Below are 26,295 nucleotides of genomic sequence, written 5' to 3'. Positions count from 1 at the left end.
ATAAAAAAAGGAAAAAAAATCTAAGAAATTCCATATCCTACCTAGAGGTTGTCCATGAGTTGTTCCAAGTAAAATTTATGAATTTCAGCTAATCCATGGAAATCTATAACAAAATTCCCAACCTTGGTCAGTTTTGGACATAACTGACATGCACCATTTCCAGAGAACATTTGATCCACTATATTTTTTACCGTCATTAACATTTTCTCCAGAGTTAATGTAGATATCCTCACCTACAAATCAAGTAACACTTCGTTGGATTTGGAGTTATGAAGGGGAAGAACCATTCGGTAGAAGATTTAGTTTCTATTCTGGATATATTACAAGAAGTTTTGGCGTACCATTCAAACACTCTATACTTCTCCTATTTGAGTTATCTCCACCTGATTATGTTTTACTCTTTTAATCGCCTTAGAAGAGTCCCCCATCCACCAGAACCTTATAGTTAAGAGAAAGGGAACAAAAAACTAATCCCTAGAGAAGATGCCCCCAAAAAAAAAAAAACCTTATCTTTAGTTCATCATCAACCATTTTTAATTACAATCTAAAGTTTATTATTATTTATTTATAGTAGCTATGATTCTTGGAGTATTTAATTCTTAAAGTATTGAAAAGCATGCCAAAAATTTCAAATGAGTATTTTACATTTGGCAAATAACAAACTGATAAATAAGGACAATAATATGCACTTACAAATTAAATAGTACGGACTGAATTTATATAAAAAAAATACTCAATTTTGTAATTTTAGTGTCAGAATGAAGGGCATATAAGTTGAGTAGATAGAATTATTCTGAAAGATTAAGAAGGAAAAGGGAGTAGATTAAATGAAACTTCAATTGAAGTTGCACAAAAGTAGAATCAATTTTACACATCATACTAGACTGATTAGGAAATAATATTCAGGATTCAAATAGCTGACCCCTAATGATTGGAATATGGCTAATGGCGATGATAATTGTTATTTCCCATTTTTTTCTTGAAAGTTGGATCAAAACATTAGTTTAGAAACCTAAATTTTTATTAGCCCAGATTCTACGTAATCGTCTTGATAATTATCTTGTCTTCCAGGTTCTGAATCTTGAATGGACCACTGGCATAGATACCGTAAGATGCACATCGGATGCAGAGCTAAATCTTAACGGATCCTTTGCAGATATGATTTTAGTGCCTAATGCTGGACCTGCAAATCTTAACTCTACTGCTGCACTTTTCATATTAACTAACCCTGGTGAAATAAATGTCTATGATGATGCTGCTCTTTCCTTGCTGAAATCTACAGAGGGTGATGCTCGTGCTTGGGCAGGAAAGTTTCCTGTTGTAGTACCAACTATCGATCCACTCATTACTGTTGCAAAGCTATTTTCACTACCAATGGACCAGAACTCTTCTAAGGCTTTATTAAAGGTATTATATAAAAAATTTTCAGTAAATTATGGAAACGCCAATCTTAGTTTTTTTGGATAATTTCTTCAACTTTTCTCTCTCTCTCTCTCTCTCTCTCTCTCTCTCTCTCTCCCTCCCTCCCTATTCTGCCTTTGTAGAAAGCCTTTGCTAAGGGAAATATAAAACCAACTTTGTTGAATGGTACAAAGTGGCCTTTGACTGGTGGAGTCCCAAGTGAATCAACCGTTTCTGAAGACAATGGCATTGATAGACTATATATAGCAGGTTATCAAGATGGATCTGTTAGAATATGGGATGCTACACATCCCATTCTAGCACAAATGCTAGTTTTAGATGATAAGGTCAGAACAATGTGATTTGTTCCTAAAATACTTGCCTCTCAGATTATATTGAAAATTTAGTTTTAGGCTTTATTATGCAGGTCGCAAATATTAAAGCGGATGACCAAAGCAGATCGGTATCAGCATTGGACTTCTGTTTCTTAAATATGAGTTTAGCTGTCGGGAATGAGTTTGGTCTTGTAAGAACATTTTCCAATAGCGCCAATTGCCTGAAGCCTGAATAACCATAAATTAGCAATGTTGTAACAGTTTTTCTTGCCTTTTTCCTAATTAATTGACCCTACAGGTTCGAGTCTATAAGCTGCAAGGAGGCACTAATCATTCAAATATTATCTTTGTGAATGGCAATAAACATGATGGTATTATTTTCTTGTTCTGGCATGAAGATAACTGCTTTAGCTTTCTATCCTTAAAAATTGTTATTCAGCCTTAAGATATTTCTTAAAGATATTTATAATCTCACGATTAGTCCTTATCCTAAAGATATTTGTAATCTCTTTACAAGAACGGGTGATTTGACTATATGAGAGGCTCATATTCATTAAGCCTAAGCATAATCTATGATTAAAAAAAAAAAAAAAAAAAAAAAAAACCATAACCCCTGTCCAGGCCTTGTACTTGTCTCTCATACCTCCATGAGCTTCATGTGATTCTTTCATTTATGACATATCCAATGTCTAGGAAACTCACATAACTTGCAAAATTCTCCTTCTCTTGTGTGCATGTAGAAGTCTCTTGATGCCTTATTAAATCATTTGACACCTCTCTCATACTCTTGCATCTTTTGCGGACTCCTCATTCTCCCACATTAGTACTGATGTAGGACTATAATGCTTAGGTGATATTGATTCAGGATTTTAGCACGCTTAAATTTTAGAGAATAATAATAAGCAAAACTTATATTGATTTAAACGATAAGATAAAACAATAAGACGATAAAATAAGTTTAGGCCAAATCACATGCATAGAGGTTAAGATCTTAAAACAGTTAATTACTCTAACGTTGCATGTGTGGAAGGTTTTCAACGAGAAATATCTATGTTAACAATAAAACTTGTCACTATGCAAGGATCCCTCACTCAACTCTATAGATCACTAAGCTTTAGTGGAAGAGAATTAATATGATCTTCGTGAATCAAAATATAACCACAATTGACAAGTAAACTAGGAAGATAGGAGACTTAAGGAAGAGTTCACCGTTGTCGAGTTCTTAAGTATGATTTGCAATGCAAGGAGGAAGTTCCGGAGTTTGGTGGCTGATCTCGAATAAGTCTCGCGAGTGGACAGTCATGTGGGGTCTTTTGGGCAGCAAATGGGAGTTTTCCAGTTGGCGAAATGGCACTAGTAACCTGATGAAATCTCTGGACAGCAGATGGAAACCTTCGAGACAGCAAGTAGGAGGTTTCTGGAGAGCAGGACAGCAGCTCGTCCTGCAGGAATGTCTTGGACAGCAATCTGAAAACTATAGACAGCAGTTTTCTAGGTTATGAAATTCAGGACAGCATATAGAACCTGCCCAGAAATCTGGACAGCATGTTGGAGAGGAGAATTTCAGGGTTTCCACCTTATGGATGCATGAGAGCTGGGTGGATATGGTGGGGAATTGTGTGGACAGCAGTGGAGGGAAATCTGGAATTAATTCCCTTCGATTTGTGCCCAAGTTTGGAAAGAGAATTAATTGGGAGTAGGGGCATGAGGCCAGCCAAGAGAGTGGGGGAAAGAGGTGTCTAGGTTCAATATATTTGGGTTTAGGAATCAATTAATCTATTAATTTCAGATTTGATTCATTGATAGCATGAAAGAAAACTTCCTTAAATAATTGTAATTAATCAGGAAGAAAATTTGAAATTTAAATTGGATTAACTTTAGGAACTTACGTAAAATAGAACTTCTTATTTTCGGAAACAAATTTAAATTCAAATTGATTTGAATATGAATTAAATGTATTACCTAAAATATAAATGCTAAATTAGTAAAGGCTTTGATTGAATGCTTTTTGGTGGAGGGATTCAAGGGAGGGGGGGGGCTAGGGTTTGGATGTGGGCTGCCGGTTTGATGTTAGGAGAGGTGTTTTAAGAATTGCTAAATCAAGCCCTTGTAGAAGAGGAAAGTAAATTTAATCAATTTCAATTTTAAATTGATTTGACTTTGGATTTAGGAGACTTTCCTAAAATAGGATTCTATTTTAGGAATTAATTTAAATTTAAAATTGATTGAAAATTTGATGCAAGCAAAAATTTGGGAAGAGCAAAGACTAAACTTTCCTAGGATAAAATAAATTACATGAAATTCTCAAAAACTAGACAAAATACCAATGTTTTAAAAACCGGACCGGATCGGCCGGTCCGATCGGTTCAACCGTGAACTAGTCTGAAGTCCGGTTCGGTGTTAGGAGAGGTGTTTTAAGAATTGCTAAATCAAACCATTGTAGAAGAGGAAAGTAATTTTAATCAATTTCAATTTTAAATTGATTTGACTTTGGATTTAGGAGACTTTCCCAAAATAGGGTTCTATTTTAGGAATTAATTTAAATTTAAAATTGATTGAAAATTTGTTGCAAGCAAAAATTTGGGAAGAGCAAAGACTAAACTTTCCTAGGATAAAATAAATTACATGAAATTCTCAAAAACTAGACAAAATACCAATGTTTTAAAAATCGGACCGGACCGGCAGGTCCGATCGGTTCAACCGTGAACTAGTCTGAAGTCCGGTTCGGTTCAACCAAAGAACCGTCTTAGCATCAAACCGGCCGGTTTTGTCAAAAACCGTCGGTTCAACCAGTAAACCGGTCACGGTTCTCTTGAACCGGCCGGTTCAACTTTTGCATTTTTTAAATTTAAATTTGAAATAACTTATTTGTAACATTAAAAAATATTTGTAATTTAATTTCATATTTAAAATGCTTAATTTTAAATTATAAAATTCTAAACAAGCATTTCATGAAGATTCATCTTTTCACATGATGTACTACTTCTTCCAAGCTCAAAAGCTAATATAAAATAAAAGCGTTACCAAGAGAAACTCTCCCAAGTGATGTGGGACTAAAAAAACTAAAGCTCCTATGTCTTTCTTCTCAACTTTTAAGTTTATAACATATACTACTCATTTTAAAATATATTTTTTAAATAAGCTTTTTATGATGAAATAATATTATCTAAATTTTAAGTTATTGAGAACCGGTCGAACCATGAACCGCTCTCTCTACCGGTTCATTGTCCGGTCCGATTTTCACAACCTTGCAAAATACAAAAAAATAAACTTTAATATTATAAAATGACACTTATAACAAAGGACGCTTACAAACTTAGAAAATAAAGACACCTTAAACACTTAAACTTGCGTTGCCATTCGTTGAGAAGAAAGATACAAGTGATATCGGACTTGCGGATAGAAGAAGGAGATTAGAAACCGAGACAAAGAAGGCATAACTCGCAAGTTATCCTAGAAGAAGGAGAAAGGAATACATAGCTCGCAAGCTATCAAGCAAAATCCAAAGGTTATCTTCCAAAAATTACTTTCATCAACTCTTTAAAACAGCCCAAAACAATCATATATATAGGAGGGAAGAAGCAGCCCAAAAGCCCTCAAAACAACCCTCATAAATTGGAAAAGAGGAAGGCCAAAAGACACCACAACAACCCTAAAAAACTGCACAAAAAACACACCAAAATAGCCCCCAAAAAATGCACAGAAAATAGGAAATGAAAGGCCAAGGGACATTCCAAACAACAGCTGAAAAGACATCCAAAAAATCAGCCAAATTCATCTCCATCCAAAACATAAGGGACATAACCAACAGAAATCGAGGAGACCAGAGAAAAAGGGGGCGGAACCCCATCTTTATTTCTCGGGAACAGCAACAGCCAGGTGAAAACCGAGAAGACCAGGGGGAAATCACGGGAACAACAACAGCCAGGGGAAAACCAAGAAGACAAAGGGGATAAGACAACATTATGAGCTGAATTCTACACCAATTAATGAATTAAACTTCAACTCATAATGAGCTAACCCACAACTCAAATTTTAATGAGCTAGAACCAACTAGAACCCAATTTTTTTTGCTCAAAACCAAGCAACCAAAGCCACCCGAGGGCAGCCAAGGCTCCAAACAGAGAAATACCAAACAATGCAAGGACAACAGGATCAAGATGATTTGACCCCCACCCCCTTGCCTACATCAAAATTTGAATTTTAAGACTTTCCAAATGGGTTGGGAAGAAAAAGGTAAGTAGTAAAGAGGGGGTTTTGAATGTGGGCGGAAAGGGGAAAAGGCTTATGGCCGACGGCTAGGCTAGGTTAGTGTTTGGAGATGTGGTAGTGTGGAGGTGTAAATAGCTGAGTAGGAGAGGTGGTCGGGGTGGTGGTTGGCCGGCGGCTAGATGGGGTGGGAAGGTGGTTCGACCGAGAGAGAGTGAAGGGAACCCTTGGCCGGTGATGGAGGGGAAGGGAGGAAGAGAAGAAAAGATAGAGAATCAAGCGAAATTTGTTAAGGAAAGTTTTTATTATAATTGGGAGGGAGTTAATTAAGGACATATTTAATTTGAAAATTGAAAGGCGAACTGGAGGCGAAGTCGTGAGGGAAAGAGACGAAGCCGTGAGGGAAGGAGACGAAGCCGTGAGTGCAGGAGACGAAGCCGGAAGGAGACGACATATGAAATGAAGCCGAAAGCAATAACGGTTTCGAATGCAGAAAACGAAGCCGAAGTTGTGAGTGCAGGAAACGTTTAGGCATCGATTAGGTCGGAAGAGCAGGTGAGCGATATTGTGGGCGTTGACTTTGATGTGCAGTAACGAAAGCTTGAATAACTCCTGATTCGGCTTTCTTTCATTCGTCTGCTTAGTACATGCTCGGTCTTGCTAGGTATTGCTAGGTACCGCTTGGTATCTTTTCATACAGGTCGAACACCGCCAGGGGGCAGCACCCCCTTGGACCCCCGGCAGACCAGTATATTGTTGTATTCATGTTGTCATATTGTTGATTTTTTATGTTGATTATTTAATATTTCTATAAATTATTAGCATGACTAGTGACACAAGAAGGAAAGATCCTGCATGGAAATATGGAACTCAAGTTGAAGTGTTAGACGAAGGTACAAAGAAGGGATATGTTTACATGAAATTTAATTTCTGTGAGAAACACATAACTGGTGGCGTCAAGAGGTTGAAGGATCATCTAGCTTGCACTCTTGTCAATGTGGGACCATGTGCAAAAGTACCTAATGAGGTAAAAAAAGAATGTAAAGATTATTTAAAGAAGTTTGCCACCATAAAGGAGGCCACACAAAGAAATATGGAAGAGATGATAGGAAACTCTTCTTACTATGGATTACAGCATGAAGGTTCCAGTAGTGAAGCCATCTAGTTTCTTCTAACTGAGGCACTCGGGGTCCCATGGATAGATTTATAATGAATATTGATGACGAGGATAACATAAACACTCAGGATCTTCAGCCTCCTACTACTACAAAAGAACTCAGGAACAGAGTTTGTTTGGATATCGTCAGATTCATCTATGAAAATGGGATTCCATTTAATCTTGTTAGGAGTCCGTCATGAATCAATATGTTACGATATGTTGGAAGCTATGGAAGAGGACTACAACTTCCAAGCATGTATGAGCTGAGGACTTGGATGCTGAATGAGGAGGTTAAGATAACTTCAAAAATGGTGAATGATGTTAAGAAGACTTGGATTGAGACAGGAGTGACAATAATGTCAAATGGTTGGTCAGATATTCGACATAGAAGTATTATTAATTTCTTGGTCAACAATCCATATGGAACAATTTCTCAAAATCAGTAGATGCTTCAAGCTTTGTAAAGGATGCACAATTATTGTTTGAAATGTTGGATGAAGTTGTGGAGGAAGTGGGAGATGCCTTAGTAGTACATATTGTTACTGATAATGCAAGTGCATACAAAGTTGTAGTGAGAATGTTAATGGAGAAGAGACCTTACATTTACTGGACTCCTTGTGCTGCACATTGTATTTACTTGATGCTTGAGAGGTTGGGACAGTTGCCTCAACATAAATCAGCCATATTGAAGGCCAAATTCATTAGCAAGTTTATATACAATCATTCTTGGGTACTCAGCTTGATGAGAAAATTCACTGACAAGAAAATTATTAGACCTGTTGTTACAAGATTTGCTACTGTATATTTAACATTGCTGAGATTTAAGGAGTTAAGACAACCTTTGGAAGCAATGTTTGCTTCTGAAGAGTGGGATAAAAGTTCATGAGCCAAAAAACAAGAAGGAAAACAAGTTAAAAGGATTGTTATGAAAGATGATTTATTTTGGCGAAATACAAATTATGCTTTGAAGACAACAGGAACATTAGTAAAGGTGCTTAGAATGGTTAATGATGAGAGGACCCCGGTTATGAGATTTATTTATGAAGTAATGAATAGGGCTAAAGAAGACATTGTAAAAAAATTGGGAGGTCAAGAAGGTGCCTATAAAGAAATATGGGATATTATATATGAAAAGTGGGATTGATAATTACACCAACACTTACATGCTGTTGCGTACTATTTAAACCCCCAATTTTATTATGATAAGGATTTTCATATTGACAAAAGGTGAAAACTGGTTTGTATGCATGTATGGACAGACTCATTTCTAAAGAAGACTACCTCAAAGTGAATTATCAACTTGAGGATTTTCATTTGAAGAAGGGAATGCTTGGATTTAGAGCAGCACAAGCATGCTACAAAACACGATCTCCTTGTATGTTTATAGTTTGTGTATTTATAATTTTAATGTTAATATTTATGTTCAAGTCTTCTACTTCAACCTATATTCATAAAATACTATGTTTGTCTTCATGTAGAACGTTGGTGGGCTCAGTTTGGAGATGATGTTCTTGAATTGAAATCTTTTGCAGTTAAAGTTTTTAGCCTAACGTGTTCGGCTTCTGCATGGGAGCGTAATTGGAGCATCTTCAATCAAATTCATATAAAGAGAAGAAATCGATTGGTAGCAGATCGAATGAACAAACTAGTTTATGTTATGTTTAACAAAAAACTGAAAGATAGACATCACAAATTGCAGAATCAAGAAAATATTGAGAATGAAATTGACCCTTTGCTTGTTGATAAGTTACAATCTGATGATGAATGAGTTACTCCTAAGAATGCTGATGTTTCTGAAGTTGAAATAGAAGGAGAAACTCACGTCAATGAAGAAGACAATGAAGCAACTACCCAAGTATATAAAAGAAAGAAACAAAGTGAGATTGGAGCTTCAAAAAAATTCAAAGATATTCTTAAATATAATAAATTATTTTATATGTTACTTTGTTTCATTTTAGAGCTAATGAAATATTAACTGATATAAGAGATAAAAGGGAAAAAATATTATAGATAAAGAAGAGTTTGAGGATGATTTTGACATTAATTATGAAGATTTTTTTGAAGACAATCAAAGTGATAATGAGTCTGCTTTGGGTCTTGATCCTAAGGGGATGTTTTATTTTTTAGTGAGTTTATTTTAAATCTTGTATTCAAGTAATATTATCTTGAAACAAATCTTCAAATTCATAGTTGACATAATATTTTGTTATTTTTTGTCATTATTTATAATTTTAAATTAATTTATTTTAATCATTTTGAGGCTTACGTCTCGATCTGCCTCGAGGCTTACGCCTCGCCTCACTTAGAAAAAACGCCTCGATTCCTGATTTCGCCTTTTAAAACCTTGCTTATAGCAAGAAGAAAGGTAGAACTATTGGAAGGGAAGATTAAACAATTGAAATCTAAAATTTTAGATTTCCAAAGTCAAATTTCAACTGTTCATGAGATGATCGATGGGAAGTTTGCCATCATGGAGGAGATGATGAGGAAGATGCTCGAGGTCCAGACCAAAACGGTGTCGTTGGAGGCGGTGGGAGCCGGCGGAGGCCAAGGGAGTGGAGGAAACTCTGATTCGATAAGGAGAGGGGAGGATTAGGAGGTTAAAATGTTGGGGGAAGAAGAGGAGATGCTGCATTTGGAGTCACTTCCAAAGTGATGAAAGTGTGAAGAAGTTGGATTGTTGGTAGAGTTGTAGAGTTTGGAAGGAGAAAAAGATGGGAAGAAGATAGAAACACTAGACATGGTTCAACAACCCCTACAGCAATATTGATGGGTGTTTCAGCCAGTTTAAGGGTTGCCTCCTCCTTGGGAATACGAGCATGTTATTATCTTGAAGGAAGGAGTTTCACCAATCTATGTTTGTATGTACTATCATCCCCAAATCCATAACGAAACGATTGAGAGATTGATCATTGAGATGCTGGAGGCAGAGATCGTTCGACCCTGTGTCAGTCCAGTTTCTTCTCCAGTGCTTCAACAACAATTTTGTTCATTCCACCTTGAGGATAAGATGACTCATTCGGAGAGGAGTATTGATGGGCTGGCGACTAAGTTGGTGGGCCCCAATAGTGTGGGAGGCGGTCAAGAAGAGAGTGAGGGAATTGTTTGGGAAAGTTTTAAACACAACTTAGAGAGAATTAATTAGAGAAAGAAATCTAATTTAAATTCAAATCTGAGATGAAATTATTTAGGGAAAGCCTAGGGGAGTTAATATTCATTGTGTAAGGAGGAATCAAGGGGGAATTGTTTAGGAAAGTTTTAATTACAATTGAGAAGGAATTAATTAAGGAAAGAGATCTAATTTGAATTTAAATTTAAGAGGAAATTATTTAGGAAAAAGGGGCTAATTTGGGAGGGAATTAGAGAAGCCTATTTAAGGCTAACAATGAGGTGATTTCAGATTATGCTTGAATTAGTTTTGCATAGGTGGAGTGTGCTCTAGCCGATGGCTAGGGATTTGGGAGAGTCGCATCTTCCTCTCCAATTGAAGATCCAACTGCATATTTTGTTTTTCTTCTTAGTTCTTTCAATAAAAAGGAGTTCTTGTGTGTTCCTCTTTCAAAATTTTTTATGCCGTTCTCTGATTTTACTGAAATTGCATCTACTTCCTATAATATAGTTCTGTGCCTTTGGCTGTTAGCATGGTACGCCATGGGAGATGACCTCAGAGAGGATACAAATAGATTGTACAATCCATCCATTTTGGCCCCACCATAGTGAATACCTCGGATGTCTTCGAACCAATGACTTGTTCTCACCTTCCAATGCTTGCAACAAATCTGCATGTGAATGGACACGCTGGGAACTGGTGTTTCCTTTGGTGCTCTATTGTCTCATTTTTCATGGGCGTTGATAAGATTGTTTTGTTTTCAGTGCAAGATTTGGTGCATGACATTGAAACAATGTGAATATGACGGAACAATTAGAAAAGGAGAGCTAGTGGTGTGTCGTGAATATTGTAGGTTGAGCAGATATCTTGGTACATGGGGGTGTTGGTTGCTCAGGTAAGGTCTTCTTCAGGACATTCTTATCTCTCAACTCGAATCCTCACAGTCCTTCCACTTGAACAAGGATTACCAAGTCTCTCCAACACTGGTGATACCAAACTCCATCTTTGCTTTATACTGAACTGTAGAAGTCGCCTATATCCTGCACAATCTACAAACTTCACTAATTATATGCATCAACCATTCAATGCCTAATCAGGTGATGCTATTTTTATCAGCTAATAAATTATTTATATGCCACCCAGAACTTGATTGTTTTTTAAACTAATATCCTGCCTAAAAATGAACTTTCAAATTTGTGTATTTGTGCATGCCACAACCAACTTAAATACAGGTTGAACTATTGTTGGTCTCTTTGAGATTGAGATGTTCATATAGCAAATGGAAGTAGGTGTAGAATATGCTATGCTTGGAGATATGATTGGCTAATGCTGTTGAATTTGGCATGTTCAAATGGTTTAGCCTTCTTATTATGCTTATGACGTCTGGCTGGGCAATTTAACTCTTTACGATTGATAACTTATTGTCCTTGATGCAATTTTGGTTCACCATTGTGGCATGCCTATGGAAGTGCCATGCTCTTGAGATGTAGTTGGTCGTTTCTATTCAGGCTGGCATGATGAGGTAGCATCAGAGCTGTTAACGTTTTTAGTATGCATATTATTTAGGTGCAATAATTTTGTACAAGTTTGGCCATATCAATTAATGAAAGTAGTTAGGGGCTGTTTTTTTGCAAGCATTTAGAATTTAGGAAATCTCAAATATATTGTTGACTGTAAAAATAAATATAGAAATTTTTTTTCAAAGCATTAACCGCCTCTACCGACCTCACTTCGCCAGACAACGCGTCTCTTCGGAGAGATCGGTAATTCAAAATGATAAAAGGATGGAATTCAGAAAAGGAAAAAATAACTTAAGCTCATTTTTTATTGGACTTCGTTGCTTCACAGAGGCGTTTAGGGTTCGCACTTCATCTTCTCTATTCGTCATTGCTGTTCGGTCTCGTTGCTTCACAGCAGGCAAAGAGATTGCACATGCCGCCCCTTTCTGTTCCTTCATTGCCGTTCAACTTTGCTTCTCGGCCTTCGACGCCAACGCCTAGCCCGACGACCCAACCTCCGCCCATCTCCGCCTCCCACGCCCGACCCGCCTCCGACTCCTTGTCGCCGCCCGATCCCGTCGCTCTGCAAGAGGTGTAGGGATTGCGCGGTCGCTACTTCCGCTCCTTCGTGGCTACCCCGACTTCATTGCTTCGCAGAGGTATAGAGATCGCGCAAGCCTCTTCTTTGGCTCCTTCGTGCTATCCGACTTCGCCCATTCAACAATTTAACCTATCGAATCAGAAGTCCAACATGCTCCTTCAACGATTACCCTAGTCGAACTTGATTGTGCCCGAGTCGATTTCATTTTTTTTATGTATATTAAAAGTATAGTATTACATAAAAATAATATATTATGATATAACCATGTCATAATATATTATTTTATAATTTATATAATACTATATATAATAATAATAATAAATAAATAAGAAGAATAAAAAAAGAAAGCTTTTCAAACAGGTGTCGAAGACCCACGCCATTGATCTTAGATCTGGGCGGATGGTTTTAAATTTGAAGATCTGCGTCGTTGATTTTAATCCGAGCAAATGATTTTAAAATTTGAAGACCCTGGGCTGTCGTATCTTAGATCGGTCGGGATGGTTCCAAATTGAAGACCTCACACAGTTGATCTTAGATTATGGTGAGATGGTTTAAATTCGAAGGCCCTACGCCATTGACCTTAGATCTGGGTAGGAAGAAATTACGGCAGTGCCGTCCCGATTTCTCCCTCGGTGGGGAGGAGATGCCCGGCTGTCTAAATTTCCTAAAAAATTGCTTTGAAATAATGGGAGAAATGAATGAATTTTAATTAGTTATTTTCAATTAAAAATTAATTAATTGATTGAAACTAATTAAATTAAAACTAATTAAAATTTCTTAATTTAAATCAATTGATTGTCAAATTCATTTAAATTAGTTATTCGAGAGCATTAAAAAGAAAATTTGAGAGTTTTAAAATAGGAGGGCTTTTGTAAACCCGATTGTTTTAAAAATCTAAAGCAAATTTAAATATAAAAGCAATTTTAAATTTTTAGTTAAAATTTGAAAGCATTTTTAACTAAATCAAATGGAGCAATTTTAAAATAAAAATACAATAAATAAAAGGAAAGGGGGAGGAAAGTTTCCATTAAATGATATGTACAACATTGACTCTCAAAATTTCCAAAACTCTCAAACTGAACTCCTCTGCAAGTTCTCTTATACGAGCTCCTACAACTACTTGTGGATTCTATCCACTGAGACCACTGGCTACAAACACCTATAAACAAACAAATAAGGAGTCAGTACATCATAAATAAATTGAATAAATGCTGAGAAATAAAAGCTACGACATTTTGAATGAAGTACTGGAAAGCAAGAAAGAAGCTAAGTACGAAAAAAGCTAGTAGAGCAACAGTGTTAAAAGACGGGTAGGGTAGTAGACTACTGTAGTAGAAATAAGCTACGAGCACAAAATAGAACAACCAAAACACTGACCCAGTGTCAAAGCTTTGAAGTGTCAAAATTACAAACTCAGCAAACTCAAACAAGTTCAGAACAAATCTCAAAATAATCAAATTCAAAATTCTATGGACAGCCTTGTTTATAAGAACTTGGTTGTAAGACCCACTACCTGACAACTTTCGTAGGAATGTCGTAAGCCCGACCTTAGGAGAAAATTTTAGGTAAAAATTCACCTAACTCCTAACCCCCAATTAAAACCCTTGACCACTTCTAATAGAAGTCGTAAGTCCTACCTCTGAGGGAAATGTTTGATGATACAACCCTAGACTCCGCACTTGGGCATCCTAGTCTATAGGACTTGGTTGTAAGACCCACAACTTGGGCACTTAGTTTAAAGTGCTAGGTCATAAGACCCATCATTAGGCAACTTATAAGGAAGTAATAAGACCTGCCCAATTGAAATATTTGGGCTAACTTCAGTAGAGGTCGTAAGTCCCACTAATTCGGGCTATTTTCTACATAATATGTAAGTCCCAACCAAAATCTAAATATCCGGGCTACTTTTAAGTGAAGTCGTAAGACCCACGTTTTAGAAAAATTGCTAAATAAATGGTAATGACCCTAAAATCCAAATAATCAAATTTAAACCTATGGGCATCTTAGTCCAAAAAAAAATGATTAAGTTGTAAGACCCGCTTTTTTTTTAGGCTACTTCCTAAGGGAATCCATAAGTCCTATCCAAATAATTAAAACCTTCGGGCAACCTCGCTGTAGAGTTAGGTTGTAAGACCCATTCTTGGGCAACTCATAAATAGAGCAATAAGCCCTATTCCAAATTAAATCCTCGGGCTACTTTCTATGAAAGCCATAAGTCCCAAACCAAATCTAAATATCCGGGCTACTTCCTAAAGAAGCCATAAGCCCGCTCTGAACTAAATTCCTGAGTTACTTCTAAATGAAGTTATAAATCCCAAATTAAATAAATCTTTGGGTATTCTAATAGATGTAAACCTCAAAACGCCTAATCAAATTAAAACCTAAATCTAACCACTTCAGTCTACTCGGGATCCTTGAGAGGAGGCAACCCATGGCTGCTAATCAGATTCCCTGGACACCACGGTCAATGATTATTAGTGTTGGTAGACTGAAATCTACGGTATACCCAGGACGACGGAACCATGGGATCTTGATCGGGTTTACCACGGTCAATGATTATAGTCTCTCAACTCCTTAAGAAGCGGGAGGTTGCTCATTGTAGAGGAGGAGGCTGAACATTATAGAGGCGGAGGTCACTGGAGATGGTTGCAGAGACACACAGGTAGAAGGTGAACATTGTGGAGGCGGAGGCAGAGTCACAGAGCTAGGAATGGAATATGGTATGGCATGAGGCTTGCCAAGATGGTTGCAGCTAGGCTCAGGAAGGTGGGGCATTTGAAATCCGGTAGATTAGGGTGAACTCTAATACACTCAAAATGAGCTAAAGTCAAATTTTAAATGCATCAACAAAATATATTGAATTTGATTTTCATCTAGTCAAACACCTAAAATTTTAAAATCCTTATATTTCTTCTACTCTACACTCAAAATACTTCAAACAAAATAGCCCCTTAGAGAAAAATGGTGCAGAGTTATCAGCATTTCTCATTCGAAATTACTGTATTAAACAGGAAAACATTGCTGAAGTTTGCTACTTTGTTTGTTGTTCAAGTAGTCAATGGTATTTGCTTTTTTCCAAATTAGGATTTTTTGATCTCGTTAAACGGTTGTCTTGAAAACATGATCTTAGTATTGCATTCAGGCCTTTTCTTCTAATTTATTGACTATTCATTCATGGATCAAATGTAAGTTGAGTTTTGTACCAAATCATCCTACTATAACATTGGTTCAATCCATCACGTACGCAATGTGCACCTAATTAATTAAAGGACCTGCATAAGCCTGTACATCTCAGGATTTGTGACCTCTGTACCACTTAAAATTTACTTGAGTAAACTTAAATAAGATCTTAAGGTTGAGATTATGTAAACTTACAATTTAAACTATTTTCTATGCAAATTGGCTTGTTGTGTCTATTAGACTTGAAAAGAAACGCTCCTCTTTCACCGTTGCTCACCTACCACCTAAAGTTTATGAAAATGTTTGTCAAACTGGTCTGTTGGTTTTTTTCTCGACTAGTGCAGAAATATTGCTTTGATATTTGCTATATCTCAATATATTGTGCTGCTCGACATATTGTTGTCATGTTTTTCATAGTTCACCCTGTGCGCCAAGGAGAAGGATTTCATTGTACTGCTGTGTTCACTCTAAGTTCACCCATTCGAACTCTGCAATTTGCAAATTGTGGTGACAAATTAGCTGTTGGATTTGAAAGTGGCAAGGTAGAATATTCTGTGTTGTGTGTTCTGTTTTTTGCCCTCCTATCCATTCCACACATGCACCTCACTCAAGTATTTATTTGTTTATTTTATTTTAGTATGAGAGAAATTTTGTTGTTAAATTATTGAATGATCTTGGTCATTTCCAGGTTGCAATGCTGGATCTGACTTCTTATGCAACTTTATTCCAAACAGATTGTTTATCTAGCACAAGTTCTCAGGTCATATCTATTGCAATGGAATTGAATCCACTCGTCAACACCATGATAAGCAGTCCAAAGCATCCAAGACCTGAAGATCTTAAAGAATCTTCAGAGTTGCTAATGTTTATTTTAACAAAGAATGGTCATGTTATTGTTGTTGACAGCATTAGCGGCAATACATTAAATTCGATGTCAAAGCCCACAAAAAAGGAGTCTGCAGCAATTTCCATGTATGTTATAGGCAAGTAATTACTTTAGAACAGAATGGTAGCAATGCATATTTTGGTTGTCGAAGAAATTTGACACATGATATATTCTCAAATCAGATAGTACGACTGTCTCTGAAATACTTGATGAGAGGCAACAAGTTTTAGATGATTATTTATCCAAAAGTGATTCAAAAAATTATGATTCCAGCAATAACAGAAAACAAGGAATTGAGCAGCATTCCAGCGATGCTTCAAACTCTTCAGATCTTTTATTGGATCCGCTTCTTTTACTCTGTTATGAAAATTCACTACGATTGTATTCCGTGAAATCTGTGCTACAGGTATCTATGCACGCTGAATTCATGAATGATAGTTAGACGGATCTCAACCCATTTCAACTTTTGGTCTTGACATTTTTCTTAATTTTTTGACAGGGAGAGAGCCACTCCTGTCGCAAAATAAAACTGGCAAAACATTGTTGCTGGTCAACAATTTTTAGGAAAAGGAATGAGAAGTCTTGTGGCCTAATTTTACTTTACCAGACCGGGGATCTTGAGATTAGGTAATGACCTTGTTAGCCATCTCTGCTGGGAAGCCATGACTTTATTATTTTGTATTGACTGCATAGTTTTCTTAGCTAGCTTGTATTCTTTGGTACATGATTTTTTCTCTTAGAAACATGTATAATATGCTTTATGTACTTGTTATTCAATCTACTGAATCCTGCAGATGTGCTTAGTAGTTGCTTGACAAATGTATAAGGCATTATATTGTATTTATTTCAGCATAATTAGATTTAGATGGTATTTGCAATTTCTCATTGTATGAGGAATTTCCTAGTTTTCTTTGGACTTTTCTGTGATAATGCAAGGCCCTCTATATATGGATCCTTTGAACCCCAGGGTTTCATGATTGATGATTGTAATGAATTGAAATTGTTTCCTCTCCAACCCTAGCCTTAAGCCTTCTTCGCACTCTTCTTTTTTTTTTTTCTTCATCTACATCATCTTGGTATTAGAGCACATCAGTCTCATCCTACAACTCTATAGTTCCCTTGTATCCTCATGATCCTCACTACCAATTTTCTCTCATCTCCTATTCATATTTCTCAGTTACTTGAGCTTGAAATCATCATCAACACCCACCACCCACCCAGCATGAGACCTTTGTCTCTCCAACTTTCACAAGGTACCATGTCCTCTATTGCTAAGGAAATGCCTTCATTGTGTCTTGCTTCGTTGATGCTACCGCCGCTTGACCTCGCCACCTTCATGCTCATGAAAACGCACATCATTCCAACACTTATAACTCCCAAATTCCACCACCGATTTGCTAAAGACAGACGTAGAGTAGAACCAAATTAGAGCGGAATATAAAATATAGAGTCAAATCAGAGCTAGAACCGAGCAAAATAATCTAAAATAGAGATATTTATCTTGGGCCCAAACAAAGAATTTTATAGTATACTTTTTTTTCCTCAATAGAGTTCTAGAATGTTATTAAATGCATGATGATGCAAATGAAATATGTAACTGAACTTTGTCACTATTACTGAATGCACTTTTAGAAGCAACAGTTGAAACATGAATGCAAAGAACATCACGGGCTATTGCAGCTACACCCAGAAAAATATATTGATTGCCTTTCCAGAAAAGCAAGATATCTAACTCTACCTTTCTATCATTTTTTTGCTTTTCTAGGTAAACTTCAAGTTAAGATTTGCTAGGCATTATTATTTCTTCCTCAAAGAAATCATAATCCTATTATTGAAGGGATGTGCATAAAAGCAATTTAGAACAATTTTGTATATAACCAACAAAGAATAATAATAAAATGGAAAACAAATTTAAACAAAGATGTAAATGCAAAAAATTTGATGCAACTTACTAATGTAATAATTAGAAAGGGACTTGCAACTTAAAACGTCATTTGCAAGTTTGTAAGAACAAAAGTACCGATGATATAGGCCAGTTAATTTTGCAGTCGAGTTCTAGCTCACCTATTTCCTTAACCAACAATAAATTTGTCCATTAATAATTTCATGATTTATTCGTTGCTACCATTTTCATGTATGATCTATCATTTCAGTGTGTTGAATGGGTTGGTGTACGTGCATTAATTCATTATCTCATCCCAGACCTACAGGTAGTGTCTTGAAACACAACTAGATTTGATTGTAAGACGATATACATTTGAAAGAAAGTCAACATTCAATCAACCTTGATTAGATGTACTAGTAGAGTTTGCTTGACTTCAGATCTTTGAATTTCTATCAACACTAATGGTTTTATTTGTTTGAATGTATATTTCATTGACAATATCTTGCAACTACAGAATAAGATTAATAATTTGGTTTCATGCCTCCCCCACATGATGGGATTGCTCTATTTTAGAAGCTTCAATCTTTTTTTAACGAATGGAACATGCCCACTAGACACTTCAAATTTAGAGGAAGTAAAAGCAATGGGGATCAAGGGGAAATAAAGGTTTGATGTTGGATATTTTATCCCTGAGAATATGCAAGTTATCTCATAGAAAGGAGCTAAGAACCTACAAATATTCTCTAATTTGACACACTCATTGCTACTTGGACATGCTTTGTTGATGTAGACAAAGGGGGGGTCAACACAAGTCCAAAATAATTCAAATTTTTGGCTTCCCTTGAGTCTACTAGCTCAACAAAAATTGAGCTAGAATTTTAGCTCATTTATGAGCTAGTCTTTAGTTCATTTATTGAACTAGGGGTTAGCTCATTATTAGCTAATATTTTAGTTCATTTATTATCTTACTTTTTATTTAATGCATTTTTATTATAGTTTTAATGTCTTAAAGTTGTCTCTTGGGTTTCCAAAAAGGGCTTTTGGAATCCCAAGAAGTTGTTTGCTTTTCCCATGGTGGCTCTTTGGTTTCCACCATTGTTTTTAATTTTTTTAAGTGCTTTTGCCCCTTGGGATTCCGGCCGGCTGCTGGTCTTCCGAGCCGGGGTGTTTCCCATGGCCGTGGCTCCTCGGTTCCGCTCGGCCTCCTTGTTTCCCACGGTGGCTGCTTCGGTTCTTGGATTGGGCTGATTTCCGTGAGCATGGGGGGAAGATTCCTATGCTTTTTAATGCTTAGTTTTATATGTTATATTTATGTAAGGTGTCTTTTCATATTCTCTTCTCATACCTATATATATGAGATGATTTGTAATGTTTGAAGTAAGTGAAGTTGAATGAAATGTTATTTTTGGAAAAGTGTTAACCTGCGGGTTTGCTTTTGCTTGGAAATCCTGTGGGCTCTTTCCACCCTTCTTTCTCATCCCCTCCGGAAATCCTATGGGCTCTTTCCACCCTTTCTTCTCGGGCTTCTAACCTCTTTCGTCTCTCTGCAAGTGCCACTCCACCTGTATCCCTCTTCTCAAGTGAAGCAATTTTAGGGTGTCTTGTAAGAGTCGTTTGAGTCAAAGTTTGTAAGTCTTTCATTTTATAATATTAAAGTTTGTTTTGTCTATTTGTGTTGTTTTGTGTCTTTCCTAGTTATTTAGGAAAACAATTATTTTGTCAAGAAAAAATATAGGGCCCCCTATATTTTTGTTTACATCATTTGTTATTTGACTCAACCAACTCTAAATGGAAGAAAGCACATTTATAATAAATAGCCGAATCAAGCATTATGAAAGTTGAGTTCTGTCTAGTTCGAATGTCTTGCCTCAATTCCCTCTTTTAATCAAGACAACTATGTCTTGCACAACTTTATGCTCTCCCTAATCTTAGAGATAGAAACATCTATCTCTTTCATCTCTTCCTGCACGATAAGGTTTACTATATGAGAACAACATTGAATATGTAAGAACTCACCATTGCATAGCAAAATGCCTCTCAAGTTCAAATGATTCCATAAAAAGTTCACTGAAACATGATTAGTTGAAGCATTATCAAGAGTTATAGAAAAAGTTTTTTCTAAATGTTCCATTCGTTAAGAAAAGATTGAAGCCTTCTCAAACAATGCAATCCCATCATGTGGAGGTGGCATAAAACCAAATTATTAATCTTATTTTGTAGTTGCCAGTTATTATCAATGAAATGTACAATCAAATCATCAGTGTTGATAGAAATCCAAAGATCTGAAGTCAAGCAAACTCTATTAGTACATCTACTCAAGGTTGATTGAATAATGGCTTTCTTCCTAATGAACATCATTTTACAATCACTTCTAGATGTGTTTCTAGACACTACTTGTAGGTCTGGGTAGAGATGATGAAATAATGTACATACACCAACCCATTTAACACACTGAAATGGTAGATCATACATGATAATGGCAACAGTGAATAAATCATAAAATTATTGATTGTCAAATTTATTGTTGGTTAAGGAAATATGTGAGCTAGAACTCGATTGCAAAATTAACTTGCCAATATCACGGGTACTTCTGTTCTTACAAACTTGCAAATGACATTTTAAGTTGTTAGTCCCATTCTTACTATCACATTGGTAAGTTTGACCACATTTTTTGCATTTGCATCTTTGTCTACCATCAATAGTTAGAGGTAACATCACATAATGACCGCATACAGTTGAAGTCATCCTTCTTGTTTTCCTAAGTACATTTTATTTAGCATCGTCATCACAAATATCAACATCATCGATATAATCAGTGTCTATTTTAACTTCATTTCCTTCATTAATAACATGTACATTTTCAAGAATAGGAGTACTGTCAACAACAGTATTAGAGTCTTCCATCTAACAAATGAAATTTAACATAGTTATTAATTATTAGTTATAAATAGTAATAACATTTGAACAACTAAAGATTATGTAGCATTTAACCAAAAGTCTGCTAACATTATGCACTGAACCAATGAACCAAGGCACTCATAAACATAAAATTGCACTGAAACACTAAACTATGCATTAATAATTGCAAATAATTGCATTGAACCAGTCATCCAGACAACCAGTGGACCAACAAGGCAACAAGAAGATTTGTTAGCCTTCATCACATTATTAAACTGTGAATTGGGTAAATTAAACTTATAATTGCACTAAGCCACTGTCCACTGATAACCAAAGTTGAATGCTTAATGACCCTAAATAAACATAGCAGTTGAGTAACAGTGGAGCGCTGGAGCAGTAAATTGAAAATATCATAGATGACGGAAATTGAGAATTACAAAACTACATAACTACAGAAGCATACCATAGAACTACCACAACCACATAACTACATAGAACTTAAATAAAAATATGACAGAACTACCGAAGCATACAATAACACTGCAGAAGTCAGCACAGAGCCACAAATTCACCATTTCACTCTAAAATTTAAACTAAACTTGAAGAGAAGTTTCTAACAACAGCTTGTAGAGTAACAAAAGTAATATGAACCGAACCCTATACCATAAAAATTTGAAAATAATTTAAAAAAATGGAAAACCTATTTTTGAAAACCCTAATTTAAAAAACCCTACGATTTTTAAAGAATGTTTGTGTAAATTGGAAGATGAGGTGAGAAAACATGAATCCCAGACTCCTAATAACCTCCAAATCCATCAACACGAAAATAGTAGAAAACCTTAAGTAGGGAAAGATATTAAAGATACAAATAAATGTTATATTTTCACTGAGATGTTGCCTTTATGCACCGACAACTGTAGATTGTGTAACCAACAAGAGAAACTGAGCAATGGCCAAGAGCAAAGAGGGAAACAGACGAAGTCGAGAAGAGAACAACAAAGAACTAAGAACGAAGTTGACACACTGACTGGACTAGAGAAAAGAATCAGAGAATGGATGGCCACACCCATGCGAAGACGAATAAGGCATTTAATTAAAACCGAACTCGACCCAACAACTAAAACGTGAGGGTTCTCAGGTCACTGTTGGGCTTCTGGGTCAACTCGAACCCAACCTAATTTTTGAAACGTGACTTCTTATTGAGCCCGAATCCGATCTATATGATAAATGGGATGACTCAAATCCAGAATTTTTTGGTTCAGGTCCCGTCGAGTTTCGAATCGGGTCAAGTCTTAACACCATTAGTGTCAATGTCTATATATAATTCAGTGGTTGATGTAGGGTATGATCTCGATAGAACAAACCAATAAAGATTTGTGAGCTCTCTTCCTCTCCCTCTCGATTCTCCATCTCTTCTTTCTAAGGTTGTTCTTGTTGCAACTAGGAAGCGATCTTCCCTTCAAGAATTCTAACAACAATCTGTATCATTGCTTGGTCAAGCAAGATCAAGAGGAAGGAGGAAGTTGATTCTTGTAATAAAGAAAAGAAGAGGGGAGGTTACACAATGGGCGTAGTGAGATCATGAGTGGCGGAGTCGGCTGTGTGGGAGTTGTGAACGTTAGCTAGACCAGTCGCACGTGGGAGTTGGGCAATGGAGGCAAGGCATGCGGATTGGATAGAAGGCACTAGGGGTGTAAAGGAGTCGAGTCTACTAATGGCACTATCAAGCTCGGCTTGTCAGTCAGAATGCAAGCTTGAACTCCAGCTTGAGCGAGTCAACCTCGAAAGGCGAGTTCGAGGGAGGGAGCTAGGTTGGGACGCGGGAGGATGCACGTGCGTTACAGGCTCATGCACAGCGCGCGTGAATGCATGCAGGAATGAGCACGCGGAGGCTGGATGGAAGTCGTCTAGGTTCGGATCCTGGTTTGTTGATAGCTTAGCTGCGGGTAAATTCTGCGCAGGCAATTTGTAAAACTATTTTGTTGGAAAATTGATTTTGGTTCTTTGAAATAGAACTAGATTGATGGTGAGACAACTAGTCTTTAAGAAGCAGGTCTTTAACTGCTAAAATTGGTGTTGTAGACAACACCCGTGTTCAGTTTTTGAACATTGCAGATCGGAGAAATTGGTGCTATTGAGCCACTGGTCTTTCGTTATTGAAGCCTCTGTTTGCTGAAATTGTTTGCAGTAGAAGGCAAATCTTGAGCACAACTGATTGCAGGGGGCAGAAGTTGGTGTATTTTGTTGATGTTTATTGCAGATCACAAAGGGCTAGTGGTTTTTATACGGATAACATCTTGTTGACGGTTGAGAGGACTAGCAGTGGCAAACAATGTGCAGGTTGTTCTTTGAAATCACAAAGGAAGGAGCGCGCCAAGGCGCGAGCGTGATCGGCAGAGGCTGCCGTGGCCGGTTCAGCCGCAGGAGCGCTAGAGTTGGTACCTTGCTGGAGTCTGAGATAAGCACGAGAGCTAGTGCCATGCGGGAATCCAGGCTAGGTGCAAGAGCGTGGGAGACGGGCCTGGGTTTTGAGAGGCAAGCCGAATGAGAGAAAGGTCGCATGAGGGTAGAGATTGTGCGGGAGTTTGGACCAGGCACGGGAGATGGGCTCACGTGTGATTGGAAGAGGAGATGGAGCCAGGACGTCGCAGCAGACTTGGGCTCAGTTTTAGGTTAGAGTTTGAGGAAGAAGAGGCAACCAACGGGAAGGCTTTTCTTAGCAGTTCTTTGTGAACATCAGGTGGATAAGAAGCATGTGACAGCTTGATGGAGGTTTTTTGCCTTGTTATACATTGTAAGATTGGACCAAGGTGGAGATTGTTAATATTTGGTCCCCAATTTTAGGTTAGAGTTGTTTTGCAAGACACCACACCAGTGTCAATGTCTATATATAGTTGGGTTGATGTAAGGTGTGATCCCGATAGAATGAATCAATAAAGATTTGTGAGCTCTCTTCCTCTCCCTTTTGATTCTCCCTCTCTTCTTTCTAAGGCTATTCTTGTAGCTGCCAAGAAGTGATCTTCCATCCAAGAATTTTCACAACAACAATTTCTTGTTGTATTTGCAATTTCCTGATTTGTTTGGACCTTTTCATAGTAATGGAAGGGCTCCTTTATTTAATGATCCTTTGTACTGTAGGGTTTCATTATTGATGATTGCAACCATTGTTTAAAATTCCGCAATATGAGGCTCGTATTAAGGCCCGCTTGAGCACAATTCCAGTGAAAAATGCCTTGAGGCTTACACTTCGAGTTTTTTTAATGAGCTTGTGCCTCAGCTGGGTTGGAGGTCCCCCTCGACTCGCTAGCGTGAGGCTTACCCCTCCTATTTATATATTTTTTATTAAAACTTACATAAATCCTAAAGTAAAACCCTGAAAAAATTATACTTTCATGTACCCCCAAGTCGCAACAAATTCCTCTCGACTGTCTCAACCTCCATCATGCTGCCTTCGCCATAGCCACCACAATCGTAGCGGCCGTCAAGGATCACTTGAAAGCAGCACACCACCACCTCCTCTAAAAATTTCGGAGTATTAATCTTATCTTTATGTTGCTGAAAAGCATTTATGAAAGAGGAAGATGACTAAAATAAATAAAGAAGAAGCATATTTGGAGGCATCAGACTCCAAAGAATGAGACAGGAAAGGGACCATGTTATAATAACTACTCAAATAAAAATCCCCTCAGTGATGATGGAACAAATCATTTTCTAGTTGCTGCCATCTAATTTATCCTTTTTTAGAAATTAATTGTAGATAAGCATGGAACTGAGAAATAATGAATTTGGAGTTGAATTTAATGTTATATGATACATTTAAGCAGTTTCTAAATTTAATTTTTTTTTTGCTCATGAATATTTGTATTTCAATTATATTTCATGCAATTTATTATTAGCCACTTTACGTCTTGTGCATTTTTTTGTTTCATATGTATTTCAATGTGCTACTCAATAGTTCAATAGAAGGATAATATGTCATCTTTTACCTTGTTATTTGGGTATTATATAAAAAAATTACTTTTAACCTTTATTTATACTTCATGCAATTTTTTATTTTGAAGCTCACACCTCAAAATGCCTTGAGGCTTACGCCTCTCCCATGAACAAAAAACGCCTCAATATCCAATTGCTTAATTTTAAACATTGATTGCAACGAATTGAACTTGTTTCCTTTCTAATCTAATCCTCAGGCTTTCTTTTTTTATCACATCTCTTCTTCCTCTCCTCTCTTTTCCTAGATATTCTACGTCACAATTGTTTGTAATTATTAGATTTTTGTAATTCCTTGGAAACGGAATATGGGGATTTGGTAGCATTCGCTTCTCTTGCCCTTTTTTTATATTGCTTTACATGCACCTCTTAAAATTTTGTGAAGTATCTTGTTATGTTGATTAATACGTTTGTATCCCTGGGCAGATCTTTGCCAAATCTTGAAATTGTTTCTGGAAGCTCCTTGATGTCAATTTTGCGGTGGAGCTTCAAGACAAACATGGAGAAGACAATGAGCTCATATGATAATGGGCAGATTAGTATGGTAAACATTATCTTTTTCCTTATTCTGTTGATGCATGAGCCAATCATAAATGATACTATCAGGAAAAAAAAAACTTTCTATATATATAGATAAAAAAATCACTAGTAATGCTCTTATGTGCTTTTGATAGCTGATAATAGGAATGCTAGGGAAGTTGAACTAGTTGCCAGGAAAAGCTTGATTTGGTTATTGTCAGGTTTTTCTCATTGTTAATCAATCTTTATGTCGAGCAGTTCCTCTAAATTAATGTCTCTATTTTCTTTAGTAGAACAGATCTGGCAACTTTATCATCTTTATTAAGTAAATTTTGTTGTTGTGGATCTTAAGCTCTTAGATTGCTACAGAAGTTTTTTAGAAAATGATACGTATCTTACCTGTTGTTTAAGCATTATTTTCATTCAGTTTACTTTTTTATTCAATATCACCGGTTTTCCCCTATAGACAATTTCCAGTCTGTGATAAAGCATTATGTTAAGCTAAAAGAGCGTGACCTTTGCTCTTGCTGTTGGCTCAAGAAAAATGGCACGAATGCACAAATCCCGCTTTGTAGCCGTAGGATTCTACTTCCCTTAAGTCAGATTGAAATTAACCAGATTTCC

General features: G+C 36.7%; 1 protein-coding gene across 2 annotated transcripts in view; it reads left to right on the top strand.

Moving 5' to 3' along the window:
- The window catches only part of LOC110094874, a 144,091-nt gene that overhangs the window by 97,771 nt on the left and 20,025 nt on the right, over positions 1 to 26,295 (top strand). For both annotated transcript variants that reach the window (XM_028698279.1, XM_028698278.1), the window contains 9 exons: positions 1,072 to 1,407; positions 1,545 to 1,748; positions 1,829 to 1,927; positions 2,035 to 2,107; positions 15,911 to 16,035; positions 16,182 to 16,476; positions 16,562 to 16,785; positions 16,879 to 17,006; positions 25,579 to 25,696. In XM_028698279.1, coding sequence (XP_028554112.1) covers positions 1,072 to 1,407; positions 1,545 to 1,748; positions 1,829 to 1,927; positions 2,035 to 2,107; positions 15,911 to 16,035; positions 16,182 to 16,476; positions 16,562 to 16,785; positions 16,879 to 17,006; positions 25,579 to 25,696 — 1,602 coding nt within the window. The remainder of the gene's footprint in view (positions 1 to 1,071; positions 1,408 to 1,544; positions 1,749 to 1,828; positions 1,928 to 2,034; positions 2,108 to 15,910; positions 16,036 to 16,181; positions 16,477 to 16,561; positions 16,786 to 16,878; positions 17,007 to 25,578; positions 25,697 to 26,295) is intronic.

Source organism: Dendrobium catenatum, unplaced genomic scaffold (genome assembly GCF_001605985.2).
Source record: "Dendrobium catenatum unplaced genomic scaffold, ASM160598v2 fragScaff_scaffold_1061, whole genome shotgun sequence".
In the NCBI taxonomy this organism is placed as follows: Eukaryota; Viridiplantae; Streptophyta; class Magnoliopsida; order Asparagales; family Orchidaceae; genus Dendrobium; species Dendrobium catenatum.
Note: the sequence above shows the minus strand (reverse complement) of the source record. Positions and strands in the feature narration are given on the sequence as shown.